Raw genomic sequence first — 12391 nt, 5'->3', positions numbered from 1 at the left:
GTTTCAAAGAATGCCTTAGATCGTATTTTGCATCCAGCAACTAGCAGGTCACTGTCCTCATGGCAGCATGTCCGAATTTTACAAGCCTTGATGTGCCAAGGAGAACATAGAAAAGCTCTTCGGTACATGCAGGCAATGAAACCTTCAATGGCCAGTAGCAGTGAGGTTAAACTTCACCTTACTGTACTGCTATTTAACAGGTAACTGATTTCTTCATCACGTTACTTTTAGTAGTTCATTTGGTTGCTAGTGTAATATTCCTTTTATTCATTCAGTTACGAGATTGCATTCAGTTATAAATGCAGTTCCAATAAGATGGTAGTTCTAACAGCCGTTTTCTAAGCATAAACCACTTTTTGTGTGTGTGTTCTGGGAAGAAAAGGGAACATCTCAGGCCTGTTAAGCAGAATAACATGTACTATGCCTCTTAATATAAGTTGCGTTTCACTTCGTCACACCAGACGTGATTTGTTATGTGCTTCAAGTAGTAGCAAAGCAACTTCATCACTGAGAACAGGAAGATGCTGGTGTAGTCTTGATGAACTAACAATCCAGAACCCCATGCTAATGTTCTGGGGACCTGGGGTTTGAATCCCAATAAGGTAGTAGGTAAAATATAATTTCAATTAAATCTGGAACTTTTTTTTTTAAATGTCATTTTGGTGACCATGTAACCACTGCCAGTTCTAAAAATCCATCTGATTCGTTAAAGTCATTTAAGGAAAAAAATCTGTCATCCTTACCTGGCCTACCTGTGATTCTGGAGTCATAGCAATGTGGTAGATTCTTAAGTAGGGATGTGCAATAGATGTTTGCCAATAATGTCCATATCGCATCAAGAAATTTTTTTAAAAAGCTCCCAAACATAGAGCTATAGCATAACATTTCAAATTAGAGCTAGGCCATTTAAGTGTGATATCACAAAATATTCCTTTACTGAAAAGGTAGTGGACATATTGAGGAACTCGCCACCATGAAAGTGTTCAGCATAGGGCAGTTGAAAATTTCAAATTTAAACTGCTAGATTTTTAATTGGGCAGCAGTATGAAGGTTATGGAACCATGGAGTTAAGATGCAGATCATTCATGATCTAATTAAATGACAGACTGGGTTGAATATCATACTCCTGTTGAGAAATGAAGGCCTTTTAGTTTAGCCATTTTATCAGTTCTCTATCCTCTATCTTCTATCTTCTATTCTCTATTTTAATGACTAGTCTTTCAAAGATTTCCATGTTGTGTTTTGCCCTAAAGCTTCTTGACCGGTAGGTTGCACATGTTAAATGTTCAATCATTGTCTAAAATTAATATTAAAACTAAAGCTCAAAATGCTTGTTCTAAAATATAAAGGTGCATGGTGGAGGCCTGGCATCTACTTCGACTAAATGCAAACAGAATAAATGTAGAAGATTTGCTGAAGCACATGTATGAGCTATGTCAAGAGAATGGACTGATGGAAGAATTACTTAAACTCCCTTTCACTGCTACTGAACAGGTAAAGTATCCATAAATCGCATTTTTAAAGTCACCTGCAGTTGGAAGGGAAGGTTAATTTTTAGCTGTAATTTGAAAAAAACATTTTCATTGAGTTGTCAGTTTAGTAGGAAAGTATTCGCTGATAAATCAAGTTTGTTATAAAAACATTATAATCACAATTTTGCAGTATTTTATATATCGTGTATTTGCAGGAGTGTTTGGAGAAGTTTTTGAAGAAGAGTGGCAATCTTCAAAACCAAGAATTTCTTTTAGTTCATCATCTTCAAAGAGCCAACTATGTGCCAGCCTTGCAGCTCAATCAGTCACTGAAAATGAATTTGGTAGGTTGAAAGCGGTTTAATTAATTGAAAATTGTTTTAATAATTGGAAACTGAGTTTATTAATGCAGTCTCTAATTTTGCAAGAGCAAGTCCCCAGGGTTGAGGAAAAACAAATCCATCTGATATGTATGAAATATCTGCTTTCAACCCCATTTTTGTATAGCTGAGTGTAAATAGCAGTTTGCTTTCTAAAGGTGCTCTGGTAGCCCACATTAATTTTAAATTTAATGTTAAAACATGAAGCATGATTACAAATTTTACCATTGCCTTTCAAAACTTTTATTCATTTATGTTTTAGGCCTTCTTGTTTGTAACTAGCAAGAAATGTTAATTACCCATCACAAATGCCATCTAAATGTGGTTTTCTGTGAAGACACGCTGCCAAGTTCACAAACTTTTTGTGCCCCTGGGTCACACTATAGAACAGTTAACCATCTGCCATAAAAACAAAATAGTCAGATTGATCACTGGAGTAACAGTTGCCTGAAATTGAGGAAGTACCAGAATTAAACCGAATTTGTAACTTTTGAAAGCAATGTGGTGAAGTCTCTCCGATAACCCCCAAATGAAATTTTACCTTAACTGCCAAGCTAAACTCCGTTTGGCCAAGTCTGTAATTGACATGGCCAGCTTGTCTACGACATTAATTGGCTTTCAAGTTAGCTTAATGTGTGCTTATCTTTGCTTCTTTTTAAGTTAGATTTGGGAAGACGTACTTGTCAAGCTGTTTGTTGGAATTTGAAACTGCAGAGTTTAGACAAATTGCTAAAATGAGAGTAAATCTAATGGTGTTTAAATTTGGCTCTGGTTAGGTCGGAATTTGTTTTCATGGGATGAGGGAATCAACGTCCCAGAGGGCAGTTAAGTGTTTACCAAATTGCTGTGGGTCTGGAGTCTAGATAAAGATAGTAGTCTCCTTCCCTAAAAGACAATAGTGAACCAGATGGGTTTTTTTTTTTCACAACAATTGACGAGGTCAACATTAGGCTCTTAATTCCAGGTTTTTGTTGAATTCAAATACCACCAGTTGCATTGCAGGTTCAAACCCGAGTCTCTGGATTAACAATCCATTGCCTCCCCAATCAACTCATGTTGCACAATATATCTCCATTATGTTGCATTATACCTGTCGTTTCACACAATCTAGTGTTGATTCTGTGGCATGAAAAGGAACTAGCTCTGGAAAAAGAAAGCTAAGATAAAGCAGGGAAGTGAGGGAAATAAAATATTTCTTAACTTTTTTTTTCAGAATGATCGTGATCCTCAAATTCGAGAAAGAACAGCTGCAAGGAATTCCATTCTGGAACAATATGGCAAAGTTCTTCCAAGGGTTCAGAGAAGGCTAGCAAATGAACGTGCAAAACCTTACCATAATTTAGCAATTTTACGTGAAGGTGTGATCATACTTTTGAAATTTTGACGTTTTGAAATCCATGTTGTTTAAAGCAGTCTAAAGTCTTTGTTTTCACTAGGCCGTTACCACCGAAGAAATGCATCTTTATTCAAGCATTCAGAAAATCTGTGGAATTAGGACATGTTGGAACTTGTTATTCAAGCAATGTTAACAATGCACCACCCTCAGAATGAAAAAAAGTTACCCCCAGTCCCTTTTTAAATCTTTCCCCTCTCACCTTAAATCTATGTCCTCTAGTTTCGGATTCCCTGACCCTAGTAAAAAGACAGTGACTATTCACCCTATCCTTGCTCCTCATGATTTTTATAAACCTCTATTAAGTCACCCCTCGACCTCTGACCCTCCAGAGGGAAAAAGGCCCCAGGCCATTCAGCTCACCCTATGGCTCAGATTCTTCAGTCTCAGCAGCATACTTGCAAATCTTTTCTGAACTGTTTCAAGTTTAACAACCTCTTTACTATAGCAGGGAGACCAGAGTTGAATGCAATAATTTAAAAATTGCCTCACCAAACCCTGTACAGCTGCAACATGATGTCCCAACTCCTATACTTAATGTTCTGACCAATGAAGGCAAGCATGCCAAATGCCACTTTCACCTGTTTACTTGCAACTCCACTTGCATGGAACTATTTACCTGCATCCCTAGGAATCTTTGTTCAGCAGCATTTCCCAGGGCCTTACCATTAACTGTATAAGTCCTGCTCTGGTTTGCCATACCAAAATGTAATGCCTAACATTTATCTAAATTAAACTCCCATTTGTCACTCCTCAGCCTATTGGCTCATCTAATCAAGGAGATTCTGTCAGTTCACCAGCATTACAGCTGCCTTTACTGTTGTCTACAAGTGTGAATGCCTTACACCTTCTACCTAGTAAAGCAGTACGGTCCTTCCTGTAATCATTAGCAATCAGAGGCTTGGCTGTCAGATGCCAGAACAGGACATGCGATCGCTTTCATTTTACTGAAACTTAAAGCCTTCAAACCAAAACATAACAAAATCTTATAAGCGTCGTAACTGAACATTTGCATCTCCATTGTCTGACATATTGAATTGACACCTTTTGGGTGCGGGTATTTTCTTGTTCTTTCATGTGATGTGGGCATCACGGAGTATACTAGCATTTGCTACCCATCCCTAATTGCTGTTCATTTGTGTGGCCTAATAAGCAATTTCAGAGAGTACTTCAGAGTCAACCACAGAATAGCAGATTCCTTTCTCAAAAGGGCTTTCGAGAACTATGCACATTCTCATGACAATCTGATCTTTTTATGGATTTTGTGACCCCATTACTCATTCTAACTTTTGCTTTCAGATTTTTAAAAATTCATTAATTGAACTTGTGGATTAATTGAATTCCAATTCAGTCAGCCATTCAAATCCATGTCCTTATGTCACTTTCTCCCCTGATGTTTGTGACATCTAACCAAAGCATTGTTTGAGGGTGGCTTCTTTCAAATTCTACTATTTGGTCTATCTTTCCATTTGCTTTCTCAGTGGCTGCTATATATTTGTTTTAACTGTAAAGTATTGACTCTGCTAAATCTTGTGGATCTTTTGAAAACAGTTACACGACCCAAACCATTATCCACTGTGGCAAGGCGAACAACTGCAGGAAGTGTGATTACTCGTGCAACGTTTATTAGTACAGTGCTTTCAAAGGTTAATGAAGTGTGGCTAAAAAGTGAACAAGGAACTGCTCCATCTCCTTGCAACAGGTAACAAATTCTGATGCTGTGTTGTCAGTCCTGTCTGTGTATAGAAAATAGCTAAGGATGGTTCTCTTCTGTACAGTTGAGTAGGAAATGTAAAATATGTAGTGGTAAATAAAAGACAAATTTGGTTGGTAAATATAGGACTGGGTAAGTTAAGATACCTGCAGTTTTGGGCCGATAAAAGATTTAACTCCATTTTTGTAGAATTTGTATGTATTTTATTTGGAATGCAGTGAATAACTGGTGTAGTATTGATGAGTGAGAATTTCTGACATGGGAAAGGGGTGAAAAAAGTTTCCAGTTTTTAAGGTAAGATACTGGTTGCCCATCAGTCTTTGAGTAAGGAGCGATCTTTTGTTTTCCAAATTGTAACAAATTGAAGCTTTTAATCAGATTTGGTGTTTAAAAAACAATTAAAAGTAATTTATGTGAAAAATAACTTTGGTAGAAAAAGGGCCAGTCAAGCTTTTTAGCTTCAGCAGTGGAAGTGGTATGGGATTTGCATTTCAGATTAGCTGAACTAACCCTATCAACTGATAAGAGTCCAGAATAGAACAATTAAAGACAGCAAAAGAGGAGATTGCTGTGATAATGTTCGCAATTAACAGTAGTGAACTGTCATAGAGTCATAGAGATGTACAGCATGGAAACAGACCCTTCGGTCCAACCCGTCCATGCCGACCAGATATCCCAACCCAATCTAGTCCCACCTGCCAGCACCTGGCCCATATCCCTCCAAACCCTTCCTATTCGTATATCCATCCAAATGCCTCTTAAATGTTGCAATTATATCAGCCTCCACCACTTCCTCTGACAGCTCATTCCATACACATACCACCCTCTGTGTGAAAACGTTGCCCAGTAGGTCTCTTATATCTTTCCCCTCTCACCCTAAACCTATGCCTTCTACTTCTGGACTCCCCGACGCCAAGAAAAAGACTGTGTCTATTTATCCTATCCATGCCCTTCACAATTTTGTAAACCTCTAGAAGGTTACCCCTCAGCCTCCAACGCTCCAGGGAAAACAGCCCCAGCCTGTTCAGCCTCTCTCTCTCTATAGCTCAAATCGTCCAACCCTGGCAACATCCTTGTAAATCTTTTCTGAACCCTTTCAAGTTTCACAACATCTTTCTGATAGAAAGGAGACCAGAATTGCACGCAATATTCCAACAGTGGCCGAACCAATGTCCTGTACAGCCACAACATGACCTCCCAACTGCTGTACTCAATACTCTGACCAACAAAAGAAAGTATACTGAACGCTGCCTTCACTATCCTATCTACCTGCAACTCCACTTTCAAGGAGCTATGAACTTGCACTACAAGGTCTCTTTGTTCAGCAACACTCCCTAGGACCTTACCATTAAGGTCCTGCTAAGATTTGCTTTCCCAAAATGCAGCACCTTGCACTTATCTACATTAAACTCCATTTGCCACTTCTCAGCCCATTGGCCAATCTGGTCAAGATCCTGTTGTATTCTGAGGTGACCCTCTTCACTGTCCACTACACCTCCAATTTTGGTGTCATCTGCAAATTTACTAACTGGACCTCTTATGCTCGCATCCAAATCATTTTATGTAAATGACAAAAAGTAGAGGACCTAGCACCAATCCTTGTGGCACTCCAGGCCTCCAGTCTGAAAAACAACCCTCCACCACCACTCTCTGTCTTCTACCTTTCAGCCCGTTGTGTAACCAAACGGCTAGTTCTCCCTGTATTCCATGAGATCTAACCTTGCTAATCAGTCTCCCATGGGGAACCTTGTCAAACGTCTTACTGAAATCCATATAGATCACATCTACCGCTCTGCCCTCATCAATCCTCTTTGTTACTTCCTCAAAAAACTCAATCAGGTTTGTGAGACATGATTTCCCACGCTCAAAGCCATGTTGACTATCCTTAATCAGTCCTTGCCTTTCCAAATAAATGTACATCCCGTCCCTCAGGATTCCCTCCAACAACTTGCCCACCACAGATGTCAGGCTCACTGGTCTATAGTTCCCAAGCTTGTCCTTACCACCCTTAAACAGTGGCACCACCTTGGCCAACCTCCAGTCTTCCAGCACCTCACATGTAACCATCGATGATACAAATATCTCAGCAAGAGGCCCAGCAATCACGTCTCTAGCTTCCCACAGAGTTTTAGGGTACACCTGATCAGTTCCTGGGGATTTATCCACCTTTACCCTTCAAAGATTTGGTATAATTCAAATATTCATTGCCACAGGAAAGGATATGAATCACAGTAGTACACAGAAAGTGAGTTATCCTTAAAAATTGCTCTGGGTTTCTTTTGTTACTTGGAAGCTACCATTGAAAAGTGGGTGAAGAAAAGCTGCATTGTGCTAGTTAATGTTTTAAAATATAGTATTTATTTTCTGAAAGTCTACTTTATAAGCAAATAAGCTCAAATGTCACTTCTTAAGCAGTGGGTGGATATCTTGTAAACTTAATAAGTAGGATTTTAAGCTACCCGTTTTGTGAACTGAAAATATGTGCATTGTAAATGTTACCTTTTTTTGTGTTTCTATTCTGAACTTATTCTGTCTAATTTCAGTCTACCTGCTTGGTAACTTTTCTAGTAGTATATTCTTTCTGTTTTAACCTGTACCTGAATAAAGATGAAAATAATTTTTGTAAGTAAAGGCAAAACATGCCCATTTTGATTGTTTTACTAAGACTTCTTATTCTTAAAACTTCAGTCCGAGGAAGAATGAACTGAGTTCAGTTAGTCCAACCCTCAAATCTGCTGAAGTATCTAATGCATTTGTTGGGACACCAATCAACAGGCAATCCAGAAGACTTTCCAGGTAGCTTTATTTAATAAGATTATTTACACTGTTTCTTTATTGTGTATTCTCTCCCATATTTGAAATTTCTCAGGAGGATTCATATTAATAATGAGTTTTGAGCCATGTGCAGACCTCTGTAGTTATTGACGTGGATCTGGTGGACTGTTAGTCACTTGCCTTGAGCACAGCTCAATGCCCATGAAGATATACGTGCTGCAGTGGTGCAGATTTCCCAACTCTTAGCATTAATTTCATGCTGGCACCAATGATAGGAGAGTGATGTTACCAAGTAGGCCAAGTATCCAATCCCATTGAAAGGTTAACACAAACTGCTAATCAGGAAGTAATGAGGACAATTTGTCATTTACTTATGTTACAGGAAGTGAAATCAAAATAGGGACATAGACCTAGAACTGAAACATTAGTCAAAGCATCATAAACCGTCACAAATTAATGTCATAGAATGGAGAAATTTGTCTTCCACAAATTAGTGTGATAATAATCATTGAAATAAGATTAAAGGAGGAGAACTTGTGATAGACTTTATTCATGTCTGGTTTATCATTGGCTTCTAGATACAGTGTGGGACACTTGTTGGTTTGTGGACAAAAATGCTACAGAAAGCTTTTCTGGGAACACTCAAAAAACTCATTACCATTCTTACACTTGCTGATCTGCTTGTTTCAATCTACATAAAACTTAAAATGATACATTTAAAGTCACTCCATCCTTGCTGTATGCTTGTGGTGTAGGGAGAACGGATTCTGTTTCATGGGACACTGGTACCATATTGGGTCAGTTTAAAAAAAAAACTACAGTTAGTATGGGACATGCACTAGGCTGTGGCTATAGCTGTAGTGGAGAGGATAAATGGAACAGTCAAAGGACTTAAGGTAGGACGTGATTGTAGGCCTTGGGTGAAAAGGTTCATCTAGATAATTGTTTATTGGGCAGAATAGTGTAATAGTCAGATTGTGCTTTCGGCAAAGAGAGCTAAAAGATGGATAGAAATTACTCTAAGAATGAAATATTAGTCCAAAAATTAAGTCAGTAAGACAGATTGGGGTGTGATTTGTGCTTTATGCAAATCCACAAAATATAAGAAACAAATGGAATGAACTGAAGATTCAACTGTAGCTTGGACAGTATGATATAGTTGTCATGGCTGTTAGATATTCAAGATTGGAAATTGCGCCAGAGACCCGGGTTCAATTCCAGCCTCGGGCAACTGTCTGTGTGGAGTTTGCACGTTCTCCCAGTGTCTGCATTGGTTTCCTCTGGGTGCTCTGGTTTCCTCCCACAATCAAAGATGTGCAGGTCAGGTCAATTGGCCATGCTAAATTGCCCATAGTGTTAGGTGAAGGGGTAAATGTTGGGAAATGGGTCTGGGTGGGTTGCTCTTCGGCGGGTCTATGTGGACTTATTGGGCCCGAAGGGCCTGCTTCCACACTGTAAGTAATCTTAAAAAAAACTTTATCAAGATATAAAACATAGGGAAATTGGCAGAAGGGGAGGACCAGCCATGGTGATTAAAAATGCAATCACTTAAATGGTGTAAGAGGCAAACAGGCAGTAGAGACTTTATGAATAGAATTAAGAAATAGAAAAGGTCTTAAGACCATAGTGGGAGATGTGGAAAAAAATCTGAGATATTTTAGATGGTTTAAGTGCAGAAATTAGTAGACAAGCATATAGCAAAGATGGAGTGATTTTAATGTTTCATTTTAAATTTTATCTAGATTGAAACAAGCAGACCTACATGTAAGAATGGTTAGTGAGTTTTCTTTGAGTGTCCCCAGAAAATCTTTCGGCAGAATTTTTGTCCACAAACCAATAAGTGAATGTCCCACATTGTATCTAGAAGCCATTGCTGAACTAGACATGATTAAAGCCTAATTTCATTTGAACCATAGGTTTTAGTGCAATGTTTGAAAGGAAAAAATGTAAATCAGCTTAATTTTAGATAAGACTGTGCTGTGGGACAGAATTTTCTGTAATAAACATTTATAGGCAAACCTATAAATGTATGGAAAGACAGAAGGTTTGTGTTCAGTGTTCAAATTAGAATTTAATGTGACGTAGGACTAGGTTAAGGAGCAAGAGTTCTGTTTGCCAAAAAAGGTAACAAGGGACAAGTGGAGAAGTAAGAGATGAAGTAAACCCAATAAAAAAGCAAAAGGAAACGCACGCGTGGCAAATGAGAAAGATGAATGGAATTGGTAAGAGTTACAAAACATGAAAAGAGAATACAGAAAGAAACTTACAAGGAACGTGGAAATCAATACAAAACATCTTTACAATTAGAAAAAAAGAGTATTCATAATATGTGGGGCTCTTGAAAATTAATAATGGTGCTTAGACAATGAGAATTGGAAAAGGCATACGTGCTAAATGTCAGTATAAGATTAGATTAGACTTAGTGTGGAAACAGGCCCTTCGGCCCAACAAATCCACACCGACCCGCCGAAGCGCAACCCACCCATACCCCTACATTTACCCCTACCTATCACTACGGGCAATTTAGCGTGGCCAATTCACCTGACCCGCACATCTTTGGATTGTGGGAGGAAACCGGAGCACCCGGAGGAAACCCACGCAGACACGTGGAGAACATGCAAACTCCACACTGTCAGTCGCCTGAGTCGGGAATTGAACCCGGGTCTCGGGCGCTGTGAGGCAGCAGTGCTAACCACTGTGCCACTATGCCGCCCAGCCATAAGTAGGAAGGCAAGAGATGAATATGGTGAAAATTGCAAGAAAGCAAAGCTTGAAACAGAGGCAAAACAAAAATAACTACTGAAAAGCATTATGGTAGTAAAGAATGACAAACTCCCAGGAACCAGATAGATTTCCTCCCAGGTTTTTGAAGGGATTAACTGAAAAATTGCAAATACACAAACTATAATATTTCAAGGTTTTCTTTTAACTCTGAAACTGTTTTGTTTTGGAAAACTGTGCATATCTTTTATTTAAGGACACTGATGGAAGAAAAAAATGTGAATACTATAACCAATTGTTGGCAGGAACCTTTAACCTCAGATTGGTGGAATTTTGTTACATAAAAGTAATAAAGGTGTGTGACAAAATCTGTAAGGCCTCTGATCAGACATGGTCTTGGTTAATGGCAAATAGGCTCAAGCAGCAAAATGACCTACGCTTACTATATTCCTTCAAATAAAAAAAGTCTGTTTCTCAGAAACAGATTGTTCAGCACTAACATGATGTGCATTATGTTAAAAATCTAACTATATCTCATTTAAAATACTTCAAGAGTTTTCAGGCTAAAAGTAATAGTCTAAGAAGTGGAAATTCGCATCAATTTTGTGATTCTGAATTGAACATGGAACATAGAACTTTACAGCGCAGTACAGGCCCTTCGGCTCTCGATGTTGCGCCGACCTGTCATACCAATCTGAAGCCCATCTAACTTACACTATTCCATGTACGTCCATATGCTTGTTTAATGACGATTTAAATGTACTTAAAGTTGGCAAATCTACTACCGTTGCAGGCAAAGCATTCCATACCCTTACTACTCTCTGAGTAAAGAAACTACCTCTGACATCTGTCCTGTATCTATCACCCCTCAATTCAAAGCTATGCCCCCTCGTGCTCGCCGTCACCATACTTGGCAAAAGGCTCTCCCTGTCCACCCTATCTAACCTTCTGATTATCTTGTATGTCTCTATTAAGTCATCTCTCAACCTTCTTCTCTCTAATGAAAACAGCCTCCAGTCTCTCAGCCTTTCCTCAGAAGACCTTCCCTCCATACTAGGCAACATCCTAGTAAATCTCCTCTGCACCTTTTCCAAAGCTTCCACATCCTCCTCATAATGTGGTGACCAGAACTATACACAATACTCCAAGTGCAGTTGCACCAGTTTTGTACAGCTGTAGCATAACCTCATGGTTCTGGAACTCGATCCCTCTATTAATAAAAGCTAAAACACTGTATACCTTCTTAACAACCCTGTCAACCTGGTGGCAACTTTCAAGGATCTGTGTACTGGACACTGAGATCTCTGCTCATCTACACTACCAAAAATCTTCCCATTTAGCCCAGTGCTTTGCATTCCGGTTACTCCAACCAAAGTGAATCACCTCACACTTGTCCGCATTAAACTTCATTTGCCACCTCTCAGCCCAGATTATCTCTGCAGTTTATTGATGTCTGTCTGGAACCTACAACATTCTTCGTCACTATCCACAACTCCACTGACCTTAGTGTCATCTGCAAATTTACTGACCCACCCTTCTACGCCCTTATCCAGGTCGTTTATAAAAATGACTAACAGCAGTGAACCCAACACCGACCCTTGCGGTACACCACTGGTAACTGGACTCCAGGATGAACATTTCCCATCAGCCACCACCCTCTGTCTTCCTTCAGCAAACCAATTACTGATCCAAACTGCTATATCTCCCACAATCCCATTCCTCCGCATTTTGTACAATAGCCTACTGTGGGGAACCTTATCGAACGCCTTGCTGAAATCCATATACACCACATCAACTAGTTTACTCTCTTCTACCAGTTTGGTCACCTTTTCAAAGAACTCTAAGGTTTGTGAGGCACGACCTACCCTTCACAAAACCGTGCTGACTATCCCTAATCAAATCATTCTTTTCTAGATGATCATAAACCCTATCTCTT

General features: G+C 39.2%; 1 protein-coding gene across 6 annotated transcripts in view; it reads left to right on the top strand.

Moving 5' to 3' along the window:
- Positions 1–12391, top strand: part of ahctf1 (AT hook containing transcription factor 1) — a 101987-nt gene that overhangs the window by 52434 nt on the left and 37162 nt on the right. For all 6 annotated transcript variants that reach the window (XM_060831291.1, XM_060831292.1, XM_060831293.1 and 3 more), the window contains 6 exons: positions 10–200; positions 1350–1494; positions 1688–1816; positions 3066–3210; positions 4797–4947; positions 7648–7755. In XM_060831291.1, the coding sequence (XP_060687274.1) occupies positions 10–200; positions 1350–1494; positions 1688–1816; positions 3066–3210; positions 4797–4947; positions 7648–7755 (869 nt within the window). The remainder of the gene's footprint in view (positions 1–9; positions 201–1349; positions 1495–1687; positions 1817–3065; positions 3211–4796; positions 4948–7647; positions 7756–12391) is intronic.

This window comes from Hemiscyllium ocellatum, chromosome 10, assembly GCF_020745735.1.
Source record: "Hemiscyllium ocellatum isolate sHemOce1 chromosome 10, sHemOce1.pat.X.cur, whole genome shotgun sequence".
Taxonomy (NCBI): Eukaryota; Metazoa; Chordata; class Chondrichthyes; order Orectolobiformes; family Hemiscylliidae; genus Hemiscyllium; species Hemiscyllium ocellatum.
Note: the sequence above shows the minus strand (reverse complement) of the source record. Positions and strands in the feature narration are given on the sequence as shown.